Source organism: Crocodylus siamensis, chromosome 12 (assembly GCF_052110815.1).
Source record: "Crocodylus siamensis isolate JL-2025a chromosome 12, ASM5211081v1, whole genome shotgun sequence".
In the NCBI taxonomy this organism is placed as follows: Eukaryota; Metazoa; Chordata; order Crocodylia; family Crocodylidae; genus Crocodylus; species Crocodylus siamensis.
Genome location: NC_143406.1, coordinates 8013397 through 8036112, shown reverse-complemented (window position 1 = coordinate 8036112; position 22716 = coordinate 8013397). Strand labels below are relative to the sequence as shown.

The 22716-nt window shown below is 51.4% G+C and overlaps 1 protein-coding gene across 1 annotated transcript in view; it reads left to right on the top strand.

The window, feature by feature from the left end:
• Window positions 1–6658: 6658 nt before the first annotated feature.
• Window positions 6659–22716, top strand: part of LOC149854565 (tyrosine-protein phosphatase non-receptor type 11-like) — a 77407-nt gene continuing 61349 nt past the window's right edge. Inside the window, exon 1 of the mRNA XM_090024270.1 lies at window positions 6659–6746. Coding sequence (XP_089880396.1) covers window positions 6733–6746 — 14 coding nt within the window. The 5' untranslated portion in view covers window positions 6659–6732. The remainder of the gene's footprint in view (window positions 6747–22716) is intronic.

Below are 22716 nucleotides of genomic sequence, written 5' to 3'. Positions count from 1 at the left end.
CCCGAATAGACGTGGAATTCAGTGTGTCTTATTATAGTCATAAAACTGCTATTTGTGCTGCTGTGGGCGGGCCCCGGGCTGGGGGAAGGGGAGTTGGTCCATCATGTTCTGGCTGCTTCTGCCTTAGACAGCTGGCTTTGTTTTCCTACCAAGTGCTCACGAAAGGTGCCAGATGCAAGCACTTCCTCTGGGCTTGACCCTGCCTCTGCACAAAGCGGCGTAAAGCTGAAGAAACGCCATTACAGTCCCCTGGACTTACACCGCAGGTGGTAAAATGTGGCCCTGTTCACACACGGTTCCTCCCAAGAGCTAGATGGTCAATGGGAGCCTCGTTCAACTGAGGCTGATTTAAGCCAGCTTAGAGACTGGCCCAGTGTCCAACTAATTGTCCCTCATATTTGACCTGGGGCAAAGGAGAGGAACCTTCTCTTGGCATGATGGGACATTCGGCCTCCGTGACCTATTCAGTCATCCCCACCGGGACTGAGATTAATGAGACACCAGTCATTTCTGAGAGAGTGATGAGAAACTACACAAAGACCCACTGAATTCAAGACATACACAGCTCTCCCACTAGCCTTCACGTTGATGGTGCATCTCGAGAGGCCGGACCCCATAAATCAGCTGGTCCGGATTGGTTGCACCCAAGAGCACTAAAGGAACTGGCAGACTTCATAATGCAGCCACTGGCGAGTATATTCGAAAACTCGTGGCACCCAGGTGACATTTACCTGAAGATCGGAAGAGAGCCAATGTGATGCCCATCTTCAAGAAAGGGAGGAAAGAAGACCCGGGAAGCTACAGGGCAATCAGTTTGACCTCAATCACTGGGAAGATTTTGGAAAAAAATTATCAAAGAAACTATTCTTGACAAGGTAACAGAAGGCAACATCCAGAGGGACAGCCAGCATGGGTTTTCTGCAGGTAGGCCTTGCTTGACCAGTCTCATTTTCTTCTATGACTAGGTGCCGTATCACCTGAACAAAAGGGAAGAGGTTGATGTTATATATTTGGACTTTAAAAAAGACTTTGATCTGGTGTCCCATGATGTCCTCATGGAAAAATTGGGCAACTGCGGCCTCGAGTACTCCACAGCCCAGTGGCTGGGGAACTGGCTCTGAGTTCAGACCCTGAGAGCGGTAGTTGGGGGAACCAAATCAACGTGGCCCTCGGTGGCTAGTGGCGTCCCCCACAGCTCTGTTCTTGGACCTGCTCTGCTCTGTAATATCTTCATAAACGATCTGCACACTGGTGTCAAAAGCTGACTGGTCAAGTTTGCTGATGCAAACTCTGAGGAAGAGCGTCCACACTTGAGGATAGGTTGGTGATCCAGGCTGATCTTGATAGGCTTGCAAGGTGGGTGGATGAAAACCCAATGGCATTTAATACAGAAAAATACAACGTGCTCTGCTTCGGGATTACAAACCCGCATCACACTTACGGGCTCAGCAATGCTACGCTCACTAGCACCATGACCAAAAGAGACTTAGGGGTCATGATTGACCACAAGATGAATATAAGCTGCCAATGCGATACCGCAGCTGGCAAAGCAAACAAAACTCTGGCTTGCATCTGCCGCTGCACCTCGGGCAAGACCCAGGATGTCGTTCTCCTTCTGTACTCGCCTTCGTAAGGCCACAGCTGAGGTACTGCATCCAATTCTGGGCTCCACAATTTAGGAAGGACGTGGAGAAGCTTAAAAGAGTCCAGAGGAGAGCCACATGCATGATCAGAGGGCAAGAGAGAACAGGTCTTATGAAGAGAAGCTGTGAACTATGGGGGACATGGTGGCAGCCTATATGTACATAAGGGGTGTACATCAGGATATGGGGGAACACCTGCTCACCAGAGCACCCCAGGGAACGACAAGGACCAATGGTCACAAACTCCTGCAAGACTATTTTAGGCTGGACACGAGGAAAAATTTCTTTACTGTCCAAGTCCCCAAGGCCTGGAACAGACTGCCGCCAGAGGTGGTGCGAGCTCCTACTCTGGACACTTTCAGGAAACATTTGGTTGTTTATCTTGCTGGGATCCTTTGACCCCAGCTGACTTCCTGCCCCTGGGGCAGGGGGCTGGACCTGATGATCTCCCGAGGTCCCTTCCAGCCCTAATGTCTATGGAATCTATTAAAGTAGCATTAGCTGGAGGTATGAATAGGAGCAGGACAGCCGAGGTGTGCTATTAGCTCTCACTGAAAATCATATATTGGTCCTGAATGATAGACGAGCTTAGAGGTTAAAGCATCTAACCATGTTTGAGAACCTGGGCTTGAGGGGTTCACTGCCCAAAGTAAAAAAAGTAAGATGCAATTTTATAGTGCATTGATCAATCCACACTAACTCTTCGGAAAGTGGGAACGCACTTTCAAAGTGAAGTAAGCTACACCTTGTACAAAGTGGGAAGTACATGAGGGTGTGAATCTACAGCGCATTGACTATCCCATGTAGGCAAGCCTAGGGAGTCTGAGTTTGCCTCATTTATTTCCCTTGACTTCTGTAGACCAAAACCTGATTCGCTCTACTGTAAGCAGGGCTGCAAACAGGCCCCAGGGCCAGGTATCTGTGGGATAGAAGTAGATGTACAGAGGTACAGAACAGATGGATAGTGGACTTTGAGTTGCTGTAGACCCTAAAGAGCTATTCCCTGTCTGGTATCCCCTTCGTCTGTCTTCTAACAGGTTGCCTCTGCCCATCTCTGGGATCAAACCCGCTTTAAAATGAAGCCGATGGTATTTGAGACAGAATGCTGCTTCCTTGTAATCACAGCAGCCTTTTGAAATTTTAAGTGCTTTTAAGTGCTTTTGAGATTATTTTTTTTTAGCAAGTGAAATCAAAGATGCTCTCTGCCCATGGGCTCGTAGGGTCTAAGAGTGCCCAGGGGCTTCGAATGAGATCATAGCCCCATTCTGCTGGACAAACCCAGAGCGAAAGCCATCCCCTGCCCTAAAGAACCCATGGTGTACATGGACATAGCGAGGGAGAGAAAACAGCATGGTAGAGAGGAGACATGACACGGCAGGGTGGGGAATGCAGCCCAAATGTTCTGGCTCTATAAACTGAGGCTCTGCTGTTCGCTGCTGCAGTGGTGGCCAGGTCTTCTCTCACCTCCCAGAGGTCCGATATAGTCACGTGCTGCCCGGTGCCCCTCAGAACTGCAGGGACACCAGTCTCCCTCCCTGAAGCAGCTGCTACCGGAGGGAGTCCAGCCTCCCCAACAGCCAGCTGGTCTGGAGGTCTCTCTCCTTTTAGACTCTGGTTTGTAGAGCAATTGGGTGTTAGAACAGACCACCTAGCTCTCTTCTCCATTCACTGGTTGGTTTAGCAACCTGTTTCTGTCATTAGAGATCCCAGGTGGAGAACCTAGGTGAAGGGGCTCAGATACAGGAGCTATGACAAGGCCAACAAGCCTCTGTCCTCTCTGGTTCTCCAAGTGTGACCTTGGTGCCATCACCGAGCAGCCGCAGGAATGCACCAAGACCACAGTGTGCCCCCACCTCTCCGTCCTAGCAGAGGTTGATGCACACATTCACCCCCTCATTGCTCAAAACTGATGCAATAAACCCTACTCTACAGGCCCAGAAGGCAACTGCTTAGTAGTTTCCAGTTTGCCTCTCCTTGTCTGCTCCCACATTTCTGCCCAGTTGCTCATCTCCAGCCTCAGTGAGATGGGGAAGACTGAGCAAGGCAGCTATCCATCTTGCCTCCTGATGACAGAAACTGGTATAGGCTACCATATTGCAGAATGGAAGACACCAGTTTCTACCACATGCCCCAATGATGGCATTGGAAAAACGATTCTTCCAACTTGCCTATTAAAGCTGTGAGCTTTATACCGGCTCTTTGGCTTGGTCCGAGTATGGCTGACAGCTTTCTGTTATCTCCCTGGTATTCTACTCACAAGGTGGGCAAGTTTTGCCCTTTGTTCATTAACTGGAAGACAATTTTCGTTCCTGACAACCTGATTTAATGATGGTTAATGCAGTGGGTTGAATGACTGTGGCATCTGACCACAAAAGCCAAAAGCACCAACCTCTAGACATCTCCAATTAGATAATTAAAATGTTTGGTGGTGCATCTAGTCATTACATGCTGCTTTTTTTTTTTTTTAAAGTGATAACCTCATATTAACGTTCATTCATAACAATTAAAGCAGAGAAGGGAAAAAAAGCGAAAGATGAGATGGTGGTTTTGGCCCTTGGATCAAATGGGATTGCTGGTGGGTGGAAGAAGGGGACCCATGAGATAAGCCCTATCCACTCCAGTGACTTCTCAGCAGTATCCTTGGTGGTGGGAAGAGGAACATACAAAAGGTCTTGGATCGGTGTACAGAAGTAAGCAGCAGATCAGACTGCATTAAGCAACAATAATGCAAACTACTGAAAGCCATTGAAAGGGAGAAGGGGAAATGCTTTTCCTGGCTCGGAAATTATTGAGCCGTAATTAATGTTTGGGAAGCACTTCAAGAACCTCTGATAAGAGGCCATAAACACCAATTATGCAGGTAAAGTTTAAAGCTTATGAAAGTTTAAAGACAAGCAGAGCGATGATATAGATTAAACTGGGGGAGGAGGAAGGTTTCTTTGGCTTCTTTCCCTCTGGTACAGAGAGTGCTTCACATTTAGTTACTGAAATGTCCACCCAGAAGGATCCCAAGAACCTTCTGTGCATAAGGGCCAGATCTGACTTAAAATCTTTGCATGGGGAAGAGGCAGTGCATTTTGTCAGAGGTGTTTCCAGGTTTTCTCTGGGCTCACAAGATCTTGCAAGCAGCCCCAGTGAAGTCAGGAGTGAGCCCAGAGGCAACTGTGAGGACATGTCGGGTGTCCTACGGGCAGAGGGAACAGGGTTATAAGAAGAGCCATGGGTATCCTGTGTGTATAGCTGAGCGGGCAGGGTTTGTCTCCCACCCTGAGTAGCAGATCAGCTCATTATCCTCGTGCCTGCTCCGTGATGCCTCAAGACAAGGAGGACAATTGGATGGAAATCAATGGACGCAGCCCCTTCTAGTGAAGCTCGTCACCTCCTCATTTTATTCATGGGACGTGTGGCTGGCCAAGAGGCTCGTTTTCTGCACACTTGGTGCTGACATCCCACGGTGACCTGACACCAGGTTAGGCACTGATTTCACAGTGTCGCCTGAATATCTGACATGGGCTCTGCCTGAGGGAGTGTATTTACTTGCAAGTGCGGTACGGGGCAAGCCTCCGCCTCTGGAAAGCACCCAGCACCCATTGGGAGGAGGGCAGAGCATTTCCTGCTGAGCATGGGGGGTTATAGATGTACATGGATGTGTGTCTACACACACACACACACACTCTTCCAAATATGTATTCACACATTTATACATCCGTATATCCATATATATCAATATTAATGTATATACACACACATCTGCGTGTGTGTGTATGTGTATCCATACATATATATATCCACATATACATATATTCATATGTGTGTATATATATTTGATATCCATACACGTATATATCCACTCAAATATATATCCATATGTGCACAAGTGTGTATGTATACACACACACGTTTTATTTATATAGCTAGATAAATAGATCCATCTATATACACACATACATACACACACATCTATGTATATATATTTACGTACACATATTGCACACAAACACATATATATATATCTCTGTGTGTGCTTGAGTATGTATGTATATATACATACACACGTTATAGGTAGATAGATATACGCGCACACACACACATATATATACACACCTTATAGGTAGATAGATATATACACACACACACTATACACACACGTTATAGGTGGATAGATAGACACACACACACATATATACACACACACGTTATAGGTAGATAGATATATACACACACACACTACACACACACACACTCATATACACACACACGTTATAGATAGATAGATATACACACATACACACACACACACGTTATAGGTAGATAGATATACACACATACACACTACACACACACACACACACATATATATATATACACACACACGTTATAGGTAGATAGATATATACACACACACACTATACACACACGTTATAGGTGGATAGACACACACACACACACATATATACACACACACACGTTATAGGTAGATAGATATATACACACACACACTCATATACACACACACGTTATAGGTAGATAGATATATACACATACACACACACGTTATAGGTAGATAGATATACACACATACACACTACACACACACACACATATATATACACACACACACGTTATAGGTAGATAGATGTACACACACACACACACACATATACATACACATGTTATAGGTAGGTAGATACACACCCCCACCTTCCTACGCTCCCTAAGCCCCGCCCCCCCCAGGGGCCCCGTCCCTTTAAAAGCGCCCGCACCCCTCCCGCTCCGTTGCCGGGCGGGGCCAGTTGCCGGGCGCGGAGGGGGCGGGGATTCCCCGCGCTGTGACGGGGGGGGTTTCCCCGGCAGACACGTGGGTTCGGGCTCCAGCTGGCGGAGCCGGGCCCGACCGCTAAGGCTCGACCAATGCGCGGCCCGGAGGAGCCGGTGGGGGCGCGCCCTGCCCACACATGGCAAGCGTGGGCGGGGCCTAGCCGCCGGGGGCTCCACCCCCTCGGCCAGCCTGGGCAGCGCAGCACCCCTGCCCCGGGCTGCGGCAAAGCTCCCGCCGCGCCCGCTGCTGCGCCCGCCCGCCCGCCCGGCCATGACGTCCCGCAGGTGAGCGCTGCCTGCCCCGGCCCCTGCCCCTGCCCCGGCCCCGGCCCCCGCGTGCGCCCGCCGGCTCGGGGCGATCGCGGCTTCCAGCTCGCCCTGCCCGCCGCCCGGGCGGGGATGGAGGAAGCGGGAAGTGCCGAGCTGCGTGTCGCTGTCAGCCCCCGGGTGGGAAGGCGGCAGAAAACGAAGTTATTGTTCGGCGCTCAGGCTCGGAGCTGTGCTGGGGCAGAGGGCTGGTCTGTTTCCTCTCTTCAGGCTTTGATCCTGAATTGTTGTTGGGGGGGGGGGGGTTCCTGTCCGGACAAGAACAGAAGCGGGCAGGGGAGAGCGGAGTCCGGGGCGTGTGCCGCGCTCTCCCTCGGCCAAAGCTGCTGAAGCGAGGGGGCTTCCAAACGCACCAAACCCGGTGTGAGCGCCCGTCTGCCGCGCTTCCCCGCTCCTTCCGCCTCGCCCTCGCTTCAGAGGCGCACAGCTGCTCGGGGCTGGAAGGGACCTGACGGATCATCGGGTCCGGCCCCTGCGGCTAAAGCCCGGTCCAAAGGCCCGTGCCCACGAACGAATATCGGGGGGCTTGGCGGCTGCTCCAGAACTAAGGCCGCACTATGATTTTTCTTCTAAGGCTCAGCGTAGGATAAATGAGCAGCCGGGATGCGGCGCGTTGCGCGCGGAGTTGTCACAGTCCGCGGTACTTTCCTCCTTCCTGAAATGTAAGCGGCAGCCAGACACCGCATGACTTCCTGAAAGATTTTGGCCTGAAATTCAGGCCAGCCCAATGCCGGTCCCCAACTTCAGCCCTCACTCTGCCAGTCCGGTCCAGGCAGGCGCCCCGCTCGCTTCACGGCAGCTGGGCCCTTTAGCTTATGTCACCCAGGCTTGAAAGGGGACCAAAATTGGCCTCTCATTCCTCTGTGCCGGAGACTTTTCAAGCTTGCTTGAACCGGCTTTATGTGCCAAATACGCACGCCGAGATGGCGAAGGATTTCCTCTGGAGCAGACGGCGAGCCTTTGAAACCCGAACACCTGCCCAGGTTGCCTGTAGGCCCACAAAGATGCCTCTAAAACCCTCAAGTGGCTGCTTCCTCTGCTACTCGTTCTTGTTTGTCAGCAAGCTTCCTGTCCGGGATTCCTCTGAAAGCCACTTGAAAACCTTTCCTAGGACAGGGACTGTCTGTGTCCTGTGTTTTTGTACCGAGCCTTTCACAGCGCGGCCACATGAACGGGGGCTCTTACTCCCTACCTGCCTAGAAATAGCGTCTCAGGGCTCGGGCGACTGCTGAAACAATCTGTATTCCCTCAGCTCCCGGTATTTCTTGTGTAATATTCAAGTGCTCATTCCCAGCATGGCCTCTTAACTCAGGGCATTTCAATACAGAAGGGTTGAAGTCTGTTGCTAGGAAGTGGCGGAGAGGGAGGTGCAGAAAGTTTATGATCCAGAGTGTAACGGGGGGGGGGGAGAAAAAGAATGAAGGACGCGAAATCGGGACTCGTGATAGAGGTGATCTCTTTTATTAGACTAACTAGGCTTTTTGCAACAACAACAAAAGTCTTTCTTGGAAAGCTTTTCAGGCACCAGCTTCCTTCTTCAGGCACAGGGGGAAGAGATTGTAAAAGTTCTCCTAGGTGGAAATGAAAGTTCGTGTTTCGTAGCAGAGTTCAAGGTCTCCTGTTTGGAACAGCTCGTTGGAAGGAAGGCCGTGGCAATTAAGTGTCCCGTTTGGTTACTGGGATAAAGGCTGCAGCCGTGTTGGTCTAGAAAACAAAAGCAGTCAGTGTGGTAGAGGTGGTATCTTGCATTAGACCAACGAGGCTGGTTGGTTACTGGGCACATCTGCTGACAGTGCAGCAGGGTCCGGACTCGTGGCTTGGATCATTTGATGGAGCATCTGATCCATCGTCTGTGGATCCCGCTGGCCGGGTCTGTGGCGGGCACTCTTCTCCGTGCCTGATCCGTGAAGGGCGTAGTTCTGTTGCATCCTCCGGCTCTGAAGTGCACGGCGTGCAGAGATTGTCCCGCATGTTCGGCTCTGGTTGAATCCTGCTGGAGCAGCTCAGACGGTGGCTGTCCCAGCTGCTTAGGCGCGCTGGGTGGTTCGCGACACGTGCACAAATGCATGGGCAGGAGGGACAAGAGCAGCCCGAAGATTTCTGCCTCTCCTGCACCCCCAGCATTGTAACTGCTCTCTTCTTCGTTAGCATTTCTGGCTTGCATGGCAGCCCATGGAAGTAATTCTTTGAATTCAAAGTATGGCCCTGCAGAGCGTTCCCAAGCAAAGGCAAGGCGGAGGCAGGTGCTGCTGGGCTGTAGGGGCTGCTGCGAGGGGGCACGGTGGGGGCCAGGGTTGGCTCCTTAGTGAAGCGATGCTCTGATGGCTTCTGCCCAGGCTGAGATACAGTTGTGTTTGCTGATATTCCTCTTCAAGTGCCACCACTGTGGCTATATATACCCTCTGCATCAAAATGATTGTGATGAGGATGAGCGCCAGCTGCGGCCTTTGCGAGCGAACACGGTCATGGGTATAACCACGGGGGTCATTGTTTTGTGTGCGAGGGCTGGGCATCACCTGAAGGCTTTCCTCTCTGCCTCGAACACGCCAAATCCCCTGACTTTAACTTCAACGGGCACATGCACAGTGGAGCAGTGCCCTGCTTGAAGCTCTGAGCTCACCGCATTGTGCTGCTGTTGCTTTCAGCGTAGGGGGAATATCCTGCGTTCGCCGAAGCTGCTTTCAGAAGCAGAGAGGAGAACTGCCAGAGCCGTTTGCATCACTGCTGCAGGAAGAGGTTTCAGTGCCAGGCCCGGCATAGGCTATTTTCAGCCATTTCCACCTCGGTGCTTGAGATAGAAATCCTCGGTGTGGGGTAGGCCATGCAACTTGGATGGCACAAGATGTGAGCTGACACTTCACTGTCTTTCTTACGTAGGGCAAATCTGCCTCTTAGTACTAAAGCAGGCCAGCCGAGAAGCCAGTCAGCCCCCCACCTTGGGTTATTAATGCTCACGTGGAGCACAAACAAGACAGCAAGTGCTTTGCCCTGAGGAGTTGGCAGCTGCAAATTGAGCATATCACATAAGAGAAGCTACAGGGGGCTGAGCTGATTCTTCAGAGAACCTTGTTACACAAGTTCAAGGCCAGATCCTACTTGTGCAGTCCTCACGGTCCTGTTGGTCTCAGTGGGCGTGTCTACACATGATGCTTTAATGTGCATTAACCTAAGTTAATGTGCATTAAGGGCACACCATCTACATTAATGCACATTAAACAATGGCAAATTTAGGTGTGGATAATTAGACATGCAGACACATTAAAGCACATTAATGCTGTGTGTGTCAATTGACTTGAGACTAACTTTAGTCCCAAGTCAGTCCAAACATAGCGTTAATGCGTTTCAACTCCTGCACATGTAGACGCCTGCCTAAACCTGCTTAATGAGTGTTAAGTTAATGCGCATTAAATTTAGGCCTGCTTAAATGCATGTGTAGACACACCCAGTGAGACTGTGATCGTGGCCTAAGGCAAAAAGGTTCCATCTTGTTGGTTGAATGATCCTCAAGCATGAGATGGACACCGAGCTGTGGCACGTGACACAATTCCTGTGCTTGCTATTACGTGTATGTGTGGGGATCTGTAATCAGTAGGGAAATCTCTTGTGTTAAGGTCTGTATTATCCTGGGAAGACACCTCCACGTGTTAAATCCACTCTCCACCTCCTTTTTAAAGGGAAAGGCAGGGAGGGGAGAGGCAAATTATTATATTATTAATAAATTAACAATAAATAATAAATATAAGTAATATTATAATATAGTAATTATTATATTCTGTTATTATTATAATAGCATATCATGACCATTTATTATCGTGCATAGGATTTATATTTTTACTTAATCAAATAAAAGCATTCCCACTGCACACCTTCCCCCTGGGGAGAGGAGAGATGCTCAGCAGGTGACAGATGCTCACAGCCTTGCTCTCTGCTCTTCAGGAAGGCCTGCTGTGTTGCAGTGCTCCTGGCTGAATCAGGGGTCTGGACAGAGCACTGAGCATATGTCTGACCTGGGTGGGACTCACAGCTCCGTTGCAGGGGGAAAACATGGGTATCTGCTATCTGACATCCTTACTGTCCACGGGGTGCGAGCGCTGGAAAAGCCCCCTCCCCCCGCAAGACCAGGCGGAGCACGGTTCTGCTGGAACAGCCTGGCTGGCTTGCCGAGAGGGCAGGAGTCTAAGAATAACTCTCCCGGTCGGGCGAGATTAAAGGTCTCTTGCTGCGGTGCAGAGCTCCGCAGATCAATCCTGCATCCCAGCCCCTGACAGATCACCCCCAGACCCCCAGAGTGCTTTGTGGTCTGCTTCTGGAAAGGAGATGCCTGGCACCTGCTGCTCAGCATTTTGCTGGCTCCTACAGGACCTAGTAAATTCTCTTATGTGCTGGGCAAGGCTTTTACTGCCATCAGCCATTCCCCAAGGCTGTGTGAGGGAGGAAGAAAGCAAGGTCTGGTGGAAATTAGTCTTGGAACAAATACAACCGAGCCCGTTTCGGATGTTGTTTCTGTTGATGAAATCTCCAGCAAGGAGGAATTAGGCTGACATGAGCTCTGAACTGGGCCTTGGTGGGTGGCTTTGAACTGGAGGACTCGGCCCCACTGTTGATTGCAGATGACTCAGGGCTGCGCTCCTGGTTGTTCTTGTACCTCTGGGAAGGCAGATCCAAGTAGGGTAGCACGACTTGGAGCTTTTTGGGGTCTTCCAAATCCAGACCTAATCTGCAGTTTAAGCCTTTGTCCAGGGAAAAAAAGTAGGGTAGCCTCCTCCTGTGTGTGTGTAGCTATTGAACCTTTCCTTTTCCACCCTGAGGGCATGTTATTGCTAAAACTGTGCTGTCAACTCAAAGCCTTTAATGGCTTCTGCATGCATTATACAGTGGCAGCAATTGCGTGCAATCAACACCATGCATTCGTCCTTCTAATATCGCTGTCTCTAAGGGGTCTGTGCAGATGTGGCTTCACGTCTAGCTTTGGGGATCCTGGCTGGCTCCTCCCCAGCAAATGCAAAATAAAACAGCAGCATTTATTCCAACATTATACTGTGAACTTATCTTCTGCCAGAGGGAGCGAGTTAAACTTACAGCCTGGCAAACTTTGGGAAGTAGTTCCCAACAACTTAGGGGTGAATGATTTGTGCTCAGTTGGGAAGTTCCCTTTCATTATTTCAGCAAGGCCAAGTGTTCATCCCACGTTAGCCCGTGACAATGGAGAAGTGGAGGGCTGTGCTTCTAACCCCTCCTTGTACCCGCCAACTTGGAGGCAGTTACAGAGTTAATGACTTCAGTTCTTCTTACAACTCCTGGACAAATATTGCTGATCAAATCCGGTGAACCTCTTCATGCTAAATATGGAAAGGGACCTTCAAAGCGAGCAGGTATTTTTAAAGAGATGTGGGATGGGATTTTGAGAGACTCCTGTTTGAATTGGAAACATAATCTGGTCTGAAAATCTCTCTCTGAGTTTGTCTTTGCTTGTGCATTGTTGGTATTGAGGATTTTAGGGGACTTGTTCTGGTCATAGACTATATAAATTCCCCAAACAAGGACCACCTTCCCCCTCCTCAACACACTGATCTTCTGCATATCCAGCTGCCAGCAGTGATGCAGGAGGCTTAGCTTGAAGCCGAGTTTCTCACCCCATTGGTCACGACCCAAAAGTGGGTCATGAGGGTGTACAACAGGGTCTTCAACAAACTTTAAAAATGGGTTCTCCTTTGAAAGACAAAAACGTAGGAAACTGTGGGTTTCTGGTTGCAGGCACAGTTTCAGTCTGCGAGGAGCTGCTTGGGGGCCCCCCGTGCCTAAGCCTCCCTGCCCCATACACTGGGGGCAGTGGGTTGGGATTGGCCATCCATGTTCACAAATGGGTCCTGGTACAAAAAAGGTTGAGAACCGCTGGCCGAAAGGACTTCATAGGGACTGGCCTTTAACAGTGTGGATGGATCACTCCATTTTTGTGGCTGGACTAGCTTCGTGCCTCCAGTACCGAAGGGCCAAGGTCAAACATCAAACAAATGTTTTCAATTCAAATAAAAATAAAGGAGAATGTGTTGGCCTCTTACTGGAGCTTGCTCTGGCCAGAACTACGTAGTACGGACACTGCCGGCTCTGGAAAAGCTCAAGGAGAAAGCTCTCGCACCTTGGGGAAACCTCAGAAGGAACAGGCAAGAGGTGTAATCGAGTCGAGAATCTCACTCTGGAGCATGCCGAGTTTCTGCCTTTATTGGGGACTGAACAGAAACCCTGGGTGCAAACAACACGGCACTTTTGGGGTCTTCCAAATCCAGACCTAGTCTGCAGCGCAAGCCTTTGTCCAGAGAAAAGAAGTGACCCTTTCATTTTGAGGTGAAAGTTAGGTCCAGTTCTTAGCTTATCCAAGACTTGTCATCCATCGGCGTACTAGCAAGGGTCCTTTTAAGGCTACTTTTCATCTATTTTTGAAGGGGACTCCAATATTACTTCAGCTCCCCAGTGTAAGGTGGGGATAGGTTTACTTAAGCCAGTAGATCTGTTTGGACCCCTTCCTCCGTGTCCCTTCCACAAGGTGGTACATTAAAGCGCACAACATGTTGGGAGGCAGCTTTATTGTGGTCCGAGCTGTTCAAACAGCAAAACGGATCCGTTGCACATGCCTCGAGTTTTCCTCGTGAAACTTCCTTACTGGCTTGTTAACCATGACACAACATTGTTTTAACAGGAAACATCATGCCCCTCAAAACCCCTCCCTCCTAAGTATGATGGAACCGGCGTCCTGGGCTCCCCAGTTCCCTTTCCAGAGAGCACACACGTTTCCTGTACTGAATCTAGCTGTAAATATTAACCTTAGGTATTTGCAGTATCTGCTTGCTTTGGCAGCTGGGGGTAATTTCTGGACTAGCTAAAAGGAAGAAACAAAAAGGGAAAACTTAATGTGTTTGGCCTCTCTGATACTCATTAACAGTATTGCGGACCGAACTTGGGAAAGTGTTCACTGCAACCCATATGACATGGAAAGTCCCTGCAGTCTGGGAATGACTGATCCCCCATGGTGCTTGTCTCTCTGTGCTCCCACTCCAGGACCGGATGGTGCAAGAGGCGAATAGTTTGGTAAAAGGTCAGAGGTCAGCCCTATTTTCCTTTTTGCAGGCAGGGGCTTCAACACCACGTCATCTTTGGAACTGAATTAAGCTGAGCTGCACAAAGGTATCCTTAGCATGCAGTAAAAATGGACATGTGGGGGGGGGGGGGTGGGGGACAGTGCAAAAGAGGCACTGCTTTTGAAACAGCATCCTAGCTTGTTTCGTAGTGGCTTCCTTGAGCAGGCCCTGGGAGAGCTTCCCAGTGAAAGGCTGTACCGCTGCTCCATGAAAACCCAGAGCTGGAGTGAGGGTTGCTCCAAGCTCTCCGAAGCCTAAGCCGACCAGGCTCTTACAGGTGAGCGGTGAAGGGTTTGAATGAAAGTCAGTGGAAGGAAAGGAATAGCTGCCTGGAGAGGACGGCGGATCCGGCTTGCCAGCTTCTCTGCTCAAGTGTGGTGGTTTCGCCTCTGGGGCTGTGCGAGCTGCTCCTGCCCCTGTGCAACTGCTCCAGACAGGAGGTTGGTATCTGGAGGTCCCTTCCAGCTCTACTTCGCTCTGATTTCTGTGACCTGGCAGAGCTGCATCCCGTTTCGTGGGCTGGCAGGTGAATGTCTCGCTTGCAGTGCCACCAGAAGAGCTGTGGGTGCAAAGAAGAAGTCGGTAGTCCCCATCCGTCCATCCCCTGGCACATCCCAAGCTGCGTTCGCTTCCCTTTGCAGCCCAGGAAGACCCCAGCTCCCCTCCTCCTCCCAGCGAGATGAACATAGTCTCATTTCTAGGACCCGTTCTTCAAGCGCTGCAGAGGAAGTCCACTGGATGTTGCTTTTTGGCCTCTAAGGAAGCAGCAGAGGTGCTGAGAGAGGGACAGAAAGATCCAAACCTCCCCCACGAAATGACAAAAAATGCCGAGAGCGGCAGGTATGCAACCTGTCCTCCCTGCCTGGGTCTGTGACGGAGCTGCCCTCCGGCTAGCGAACCCAAGTTGAGGACACGGCTCCGGGAGCTGCCGGCCATCGTGTGTTGTGATGTGGAGCGTGCAGGGGTCTCTCCCACCCGCCCGGTGTTTAGCAGCCTGCTTCTTCCTCTCCTAAGAAGGGTTGGGGTGGTGGGGACTGGTACCCCGCAAAGCAGAGAGCATTAGTAGAGCATTAGGGCCGGCATCAGCGGCCAGCGGCGTCCCCGAGACTTGCAGCGTGACCTCGGCAGGTCTCTTTTCTCCTGGTGTGGGTTGAAATGGTGTTGGCATTTCCCTCCCTCGCATATAGATGGGGACTGAGCATCACAGAAACACCGGAGGGAAACCCTCTGCTCGTTTGGCCTTCTCCAAGCTGCAACGAGGCCCTCAAAATGGACCTAAACAGATGTCCTACGTTCATTTGGCCCAACTCTTCCTGATGGCTCACAAAACATTTTCGTTGCGCTTGGTCTGACACCAAGACTCCTTCCCTGCCCTGAGGGACTGGCAGCCTAAATAATAGCTACCTGGGATCTAAAAATAGGTCCCCACCCTCCCGGAGGAGTAGGGAGAAGTGCTGGACTGTCCCAGGCATGAATCAGAAATCTGCATCCTCCTTCCAGGGGTTGAACAGGGTCCTGGAGCTGCCGTGGCTCCGGCTGCCTTGGGGCGGGGAAGGGCAGAGGAACCGCGCTCCTGCAGCTCAATTGTGTGTTTCAGGAAACGTGCGTAGGACGGGACCCGAGCAGATCACGGTGCCGGGCTGTTTGCAGGCTTCCTGCATGCGTCTGAAGGGAAGAAGGAAATTCGTCTTCTTAAACCAAGCTGGAAATCAGGAACTGGGCGTTTCCTGTATATATGCAATCCTCCACCCCGCAGCAGCTCAGACTGCTGCTTGTGTCAGCAGTCATCCCCTCTGCTCACAGGGACCGAAGGACATATATGGAAGAGATGTCCACTTATGGTCTCCCCCTGCTTTTCCTCATCTCATTTCCAGTCTGGTGAAAAAAGCAAAGAAATCTGCCCAAACAGTTAAGCTGTTTCACAGATCCGCTGGGTGGGTCTTGGGGGTGTACAGAGCTAGTTCTGTCCTTGCTAGAGACAAGACAAGACACCGCCCCCCCCCGGCGTGGATGGCAGGAACCAGAGAAAATGTTAGCAAGCTGGATGCTACAGTAAAAAGGACTTTGGGAGGGAGTGTGGGGGGAGGCTCAGCGATTTGCTTAATATTACTGGCAAAACTCAGGATTTTGCTGCAAGGGAGAATCAGGCCTGATATGTAGAGAATTTTCCCGGGTCGCAGCTGACAGCTTTTGGTCATTCTTTGACCATTCCCTTGCTTAAGGGGCAGCAAAAATGTGCCAGTTCTTGTACCATTCTGAAATCAGGGTCTGCACCAACCTGATTTCAAACTTCAGATTTTGCACCGACCTCTCGCTTTCCAGTGTTGCAGCAGATGCAAAACCCCCCAAATGTTGCCTCTTTCTTGCCCTCCCCCCCTACCTACTGCAAGGCCCAGTCTCTTTTCTATCCTGTGGTGCAGCCACAAGTGCAGCAGGTGAGATGGGCAGCTGGGAGACCGTATCAGCCACGGCCCAGTCTGTGGGGAGTAGAGCTTCTTCAGCTGATTCATCTCCTTCAAAACTGATGGAAGAGCCAAGGGCAGATTTAATCTGCAGTCTTGCTTTGCTGTTTGTGGGGTTCCTGTCCATAAATGGGGGCACCGGAGAAATACCCATATCCCCTCTCCCCACCGTCTTTTATTATTTTATGCACTACAGTGATCATCAGGCAACTTGCATTTGCGTGCTATCTGTTCTCTCTCACTTCCACTGTTTCTCTAACATTTCAAGGACTGCATGGTGGAAGGAATCAGATCCCACTGAGACTTTTAGCACCTAAGTTCCTCCCTGGTCTACCTTGCATCATTTGCTTCATGGCTCCCCACCTCTTGGCCCCAGGTTTGTGTTGCAAAACAAGAGCCAGGTGACGTGTCTCTGCTTCTCTGACCTGGTAGTAGTCATTAGCCTGCACCCTGGGTAGGAGAATCTCCTTGGCCACCCCCCACCATAGTTTCACCTGTCTTGTGATGGGACCAGCAGACAGCCTGATAAATGGAGCGACTGGGAGAGGTCACTTGGTTCAACAGTCGCCCCTGGCAGCTGCGCCGTGTCCTCAGTTGAAATGCTGTGTTGCAACTCCTGCCAGGCGAGTGCTGCCGGGTGAATCACAACAGCAATCCCTGCCATTTCCCCAGCTTCAGCCCTGTTGTGGCAGGGAGGGATTACGCCAATCTCCCTTTGTTGCAGCATTTCTCGATGGCGAAAGCCGCCCCGGGGAGGGCGGGGAGGTCCAGTGGTGTTTTCTAGCCCGGCTGTCAGGGTCCTGATATAACTATGCTGGGAGGCCCCATCTCAGAGTAAGCATCTGCTCCAAAGTTTCCTGTGTGGGAGGTGCTGGCTGGGGTTCAGTTCCCCATCCTGCTGCTCATGCGTTTCCTCCTCCCCAAGGACAAAAAAAAAGAAAAGCCCTGAAGCACATGCCCATGTGACTGCTGGCTGACTTGGAGAGGACGGTCGTGTGCCCGTGAGATCCAGGCTTTGGGGAAGGAAGTGTGTCGAACCCGCAAACAGTCTCAACGTGTCTGGGTGGAAGGAGGCAGGGGCGGCAGCCCTTGAGCTGCCCCAGGATCTTGGTCTTTTAATGCTTCCCGGGCATTGGGGCACGTCCCTTTCACAGGTTTCGAGGTGGCAGGGCCAGGACCCTGTTTCTCCTACTCCGCATTACAGAGGGTAGGACCGACGTGCCCTACTTGTGGTCGTGATGCCATTCAGTAGAGAGCAGTAGCTAGCCCTCAGCTGGAGGGCAACGAGTTGCATTTAGCCCAGTGCCCCAAAGTGGCCATGGAAAGACCTGCCAGCCCAGATGCACGTTGAATTGGTCATCATTTCCCATGATGGGGGTGGTGGGAGGTAATGCCCAGCTTGCCTCTTCCTGAAATGGGTGGGTACCGTCACTTTTGCTTTCCTGTCTATATACCCCACGCCTGTCTGATGTGGCCCGCGTCTTGTCCAAGCAGCGGGCAGCCAGGCGGGGGGTTTTCAAGTCTCCACTCCCACCTGCCCCCGGGGGTTATCGTGTCACGGGGGCATCTCGGATTGTGGGCCCGGCTGATTTCAGGCACGGGAGCGGGTGAGGAGGAGACCGGTGAGCTTGCCTGCCTTTCTCGCTCTGGGACCCTGCAGCAGCGGGTGCGGCTCCGCTATCTCGCTGGGCTAGGCTGCGTGCTCTCCCTCTTTTCCACCCAGATAATCCCTCAGCAGCAATCTTCCGGAGTGACTTTGCTCTAGCTGGGGGAGATAAGGGATGGCTTTGATTACAGCGGTTTGCAGGAAAGCCCCTTTTAATCCCACCCTTTTTCTTTGACCCAGTTAGACAAGAGCCTGCTCTGGCAGCCCACGTAACAAGAGACGGAGATGGTTGTTCACCCTCAGCCTGTTGCTATTCTGCAGCTATTAAAACCGGACTGGCGTGACTCAAATTAGCTTGCCTGCTAAGCTCATGCGGGCTTTACATAAGTCTGCACTTAAAAAAAAATTCAGGCTCCCTATAGCCAGCACCGGATCAAGCTAGATAGATATTTAAGTGGAGGGGGGAAAAAAAGATGTCTCCTACCCCCTCCCTTCCAGAAGCTGTGTTCAGTGGCTGCTAAACAAGTAACCTGCCTCGCTGCTAAAATAAAGTATGTGCATAGGGGAGCAGCTGCCTAGAAGCCGTGGCCTGAACTTCTCCATCATCAGCAGGGTGGAGGGAGACGTGTCCTTCCACTGCAGCATGGCACGGCCCGGGAAAGTGCCTGATCCCATATGCAGTGGAGCAGTCTGGGGTGACCTGCTCTCGGTCTCTCTTGTTGAAGCTGACCCCGCATTGGACATTTATTTTATCCCAAAACTGAGAGCTCTCTAGCTTTGCACTCAGCTCACCAGGGAAATGGCCACGCAGCTCCCAATTCCCCACTCTACTGAGTTTTGAAATATGCTTTACAAAGCGGCACAGCTCCAACGGGAGAGCCCGAGGGGAGACCTGCTGCAGAATACGTCAATGCGGCTAATGATTTCCATGGGCGTTATGCTAATCAAAGGGTCAGGGTGCTTTTCGGGACCAGAAACAGTTTGTAGCATCGGGGTCTTTTGGCCAAGAGCCCGGTTCTGTGTCTTCTCCCCAGAGCTCTGAGCTGAGATGGCATCGCTTCCTTTTGAAATATTGCCGGAGCAATGATGGCTTGCCTCTGTGCCCCACAGCTGGCATGAAAAGCTATGCAAAAAATCAAGACAATGCTGCCTTGTGAGCGGACTGAGACGTGGGCTCATTCGGGATATTCGTCAAATGGCGGAGGAAAGGGGCAGACAAGAGCGTTCCTGGACCGGTCCTGTCCTCGGGCTTTTATCACTTCTCGGAGGGGGTGAAAGAACCAAGAAAATATATTTAATTTCAAAACAAAACACAAATCCTCCCCACCCCACTGCCGAGCAGGGCCCATGCCATGTAGGCACGAGCTGTTTCTGTCCTGGTCCCTTCCCCCACTGCCCCAAAATGTTTCCCTCAAGTTCTTCCCTAAGAAGTATAACCAGCCGCCGGCGACTGATTAAATCCTAAATTTAGCTGTGGCATTTTTTTTTTCTCTCTCCACTCCTTCATGTTACGTCTAGGTAAAAAATAACCCTGGCATCTCTTCAAAGGGGACACGGGCCTGTTATGGGCTATATTTTGCCTTGTCACCCTGCCCGGGTCCAAAATAAGCCTGTCGTTTAATTAGCTTGTAGTGTTATATAATCCTGAAAGTCAAACTCGGGCCCGGCAGAAGTGCACGTGACCGTGTGGTCTCTGGACAGCGGTGTGTCAGGGGACAGGGCAGTCGGAGGGTGGGCTGTCCTCGGCTCCCGTTGTGTTTCATGCCAAGGGGGAGGGAGCTTGGGACGAAGCGAATGTGCCACTGCCTAGTGCCACCTGTCCGGTCCCTGGATGCGGGTACTGCTGCATCCTTCAGCCGTAATCTGCCCTCCTCCCCTCTCTTTCAGACTTTGAAGCGTGGCTGTGAGACGAGGGGCTGTTTCGGAGCAGCTCCTCCATGCCTTCTGCCTCCTTTCCTTGCATGCACTGACTTTCCCTGAGCAATGCAAACGTTTCCTCCTGTTTCGCTGGGTGGCCCTGCAGGACAGTGGGCAGGATTTCCTTCTCTCTTCCACACAGTCCCCAAAACAGGCACTTCGAGTCCCGCCTGTGAGCAAATAGCTTAGTCTGATTATTTCAGAGCGCTGGCTGAGCTCACTGGGTGCATGGAGATCACCTCTTGCTCACCAGTTGGAGCCAGGTGAGGACAGGCGCTGAAGTATTGCCCCCCCGGTGGGACTGTAAGCTGCTCAGTCACTACACATGCTGCTTTTTCATGTTTCAAATCCCTCCCGGATGCCTGAGATTCCCTATCTTTAAAGAAGGCTCCCCATGGGGCTCCTACACGGCTGCCCCAGCTGCAGCTCCTCGGATGCTTGTCTTCACGACCGCCCCGTTCATTTGATGTAGAAGAAGTCCTTTAGCATGCGAGCTATGCCGTCAGCGCCGCGTTCCTGTTCTGCCCAGAGCGACGTGATGCTCTGGCTGTGCCGTCGCCTGCCCGCCGACCGCTGCGGTGTTTTGATAAAGAGGAGAGCAGGTTTGTTTCGGTCTTTTCTTTTTCCTTGCCAGGAGGAATAAGCAGCTCTTGCTGAAGAAGCTTTGTATGACTTCATGACGGAAGGAAAAATGCAGGACTGACAACCCAAGAGAGAAAGTACTTCGCGTGGTCCACAGAATAGGACAGTCCTGTTGCTCCCAGCTGACTAAACAGTGCTGGCCCAAAGGGGCTACCATTGCATGGCGAGAAGTCAGTTGATCTCCATAGTCCAAGCCAGCCCCGTGGCCTGCACGATGAAGTCGAGTCTCCGGTTGCCCATTTGGCGAAGTGCTCATCCCTCACCCAGGCCCCTTGGAGGAGCACAAAAAAGCCTTAGAGTGGCCCTCGGTATCCGCCAAGACATAATCAACTCTCTTAGGCAAGTGTCTCTCTGTCTCAAAGGTTTGGCAGCAGCCAGTAGGACCTGATCACGTTAATGGTGATGGAGAAGGACCAGGAAGACCGAGAGCCTCCAAGATGGAGAAGGTGGAAGGGGATAATGTAAATGGTAGGAATCACCATGTCAACAAGGCTCAGAGACAGGCGACAGCTCTGCAAGCATATGTCTTGTAAGGCCTCCTTCGGCAACCTCTAGCGTAGGGGTGGCCAACCCATGGCACTCTTGATCCCCTTTCCGGAGGACGCGTTGACCTCCATCTTCCTCTTAGAAACCCTGAGCGTGAGTGAAGTTCTGCCAGGTCTCTGCCCGGGCTCACTAGAAAGCAAGCGGCCAGCATTTTGCACGCGTCAAAAGCTGCTGCCTTATGTCTCTTCGATACAGAGGAGCTCCGTATGGACACTTCAACCAAGTTTACAACTTTCTAACCACCAGATGGAGCAAAGGAACTTTAAAATGATGGCTCCCCAGCATTTTGGCCACAGGCCTCCCAAGAGAGGCCAATTCTCAGCCACCACACATGAGTCTGAGCCATGCGTGCGTCAGCTCAACCTCAGTTCCTGTAAGACACTGTGTCGCTCCTCCCATCTCTCTCCTGTCCCGCCGAGGTTCAGTGCTCCTAATTTCTCTTTGCGAGCTGGGTGCTGAGGGGCAGTGCTGAAGGGGGCGGCAGACTGGGTGCAGTCGGGTGGGCAGTAGACATGCCTATTGTGGGTTTCCCATATGCACATCAGTAAGTCACTGCTGTTCCTGCCTGAGCCTTGTTGCATGTCTTTGGCCAAAAGTTTGCTCTGACTGGGGCACGTGATGATTTTGGAGGGATAAGGAATGACACCCTTGTTAATTAAGCTGAGCCAGCCAATGTCCTTTCACTCATGCCCCGGGACGCTGTCATCCCAGCTCTGCTGAACAGGAGGGTAGAGCGCCTGTTGCCATTACAGCTAAAAGCAGCAAAGCTCTTAGCACTCCTGTACTATCTGAGTCATGTTCAGAAGAAATAGGCCAGACCCTAGTGTTTCCAGGCGTGTTTGGAAACCCCTTGCACCGGCAGAACTGGGCTGGACATGTGATGAGAATAGCTTTTTAGGTTTTTTTAATGGTATTGTAGTCATTCTGGTCTCGTTGATAGCCAGGGAATGCAGAGAATTAAATAAGGCGATGCAGGAGACAAACACATTTCACAGATCGCGAAGGTTTTCTGTATGTGCCATGTGGGGTCTGGCTATTGACACTTTTAAACCAGCCCTTCTTTGCTTCAGTTTGAAACAACCTGGGAAGTGCACCCAGGGCAGGTGAATGGGGTTAGGCAAGGATAAAAGGTGGTGCTGGTGCTCTGATCCTGTTGTGCTGGCCTAAAAGAGCAGGTCTCTTGCTATTTGGAAATGTTTTGCAGCTGGAGCTGAATAATCTCTGGTATAAAGAGGGGCAGGCACCTGGGAAGAAACAAAAGCAGCCGGTTTCCTAGCAGTGCCACTGCCTGCCTCTTTGGTTCACTCCGTCCCTTGTGTCGCGGGGCGTTTCGACTGCTCCCCACTCACTTGGACCGAAATAATACAGGGCCCTTTTGATTCGGTGCATCCAGATCCGTGCGAATGACCTTAGTCCAGGTTTGCCTGAAAACCGGTCCTGACACAGGCTGTGTGAGCAGCCCGGGGGAAGTTTGGCTCACGTAGTGGGCTCTGCGGGACTGTCCTTGCTGTCCTTCCTCTTTCCATGGGCTGGGCTGGGAGTACAGAAGTTCAGTTTGGATAGCGCTCCTATCTCTCAGGGAGACACACAGCAGTTTCCTCTGCTCCTCCCCAGGCAGCTTA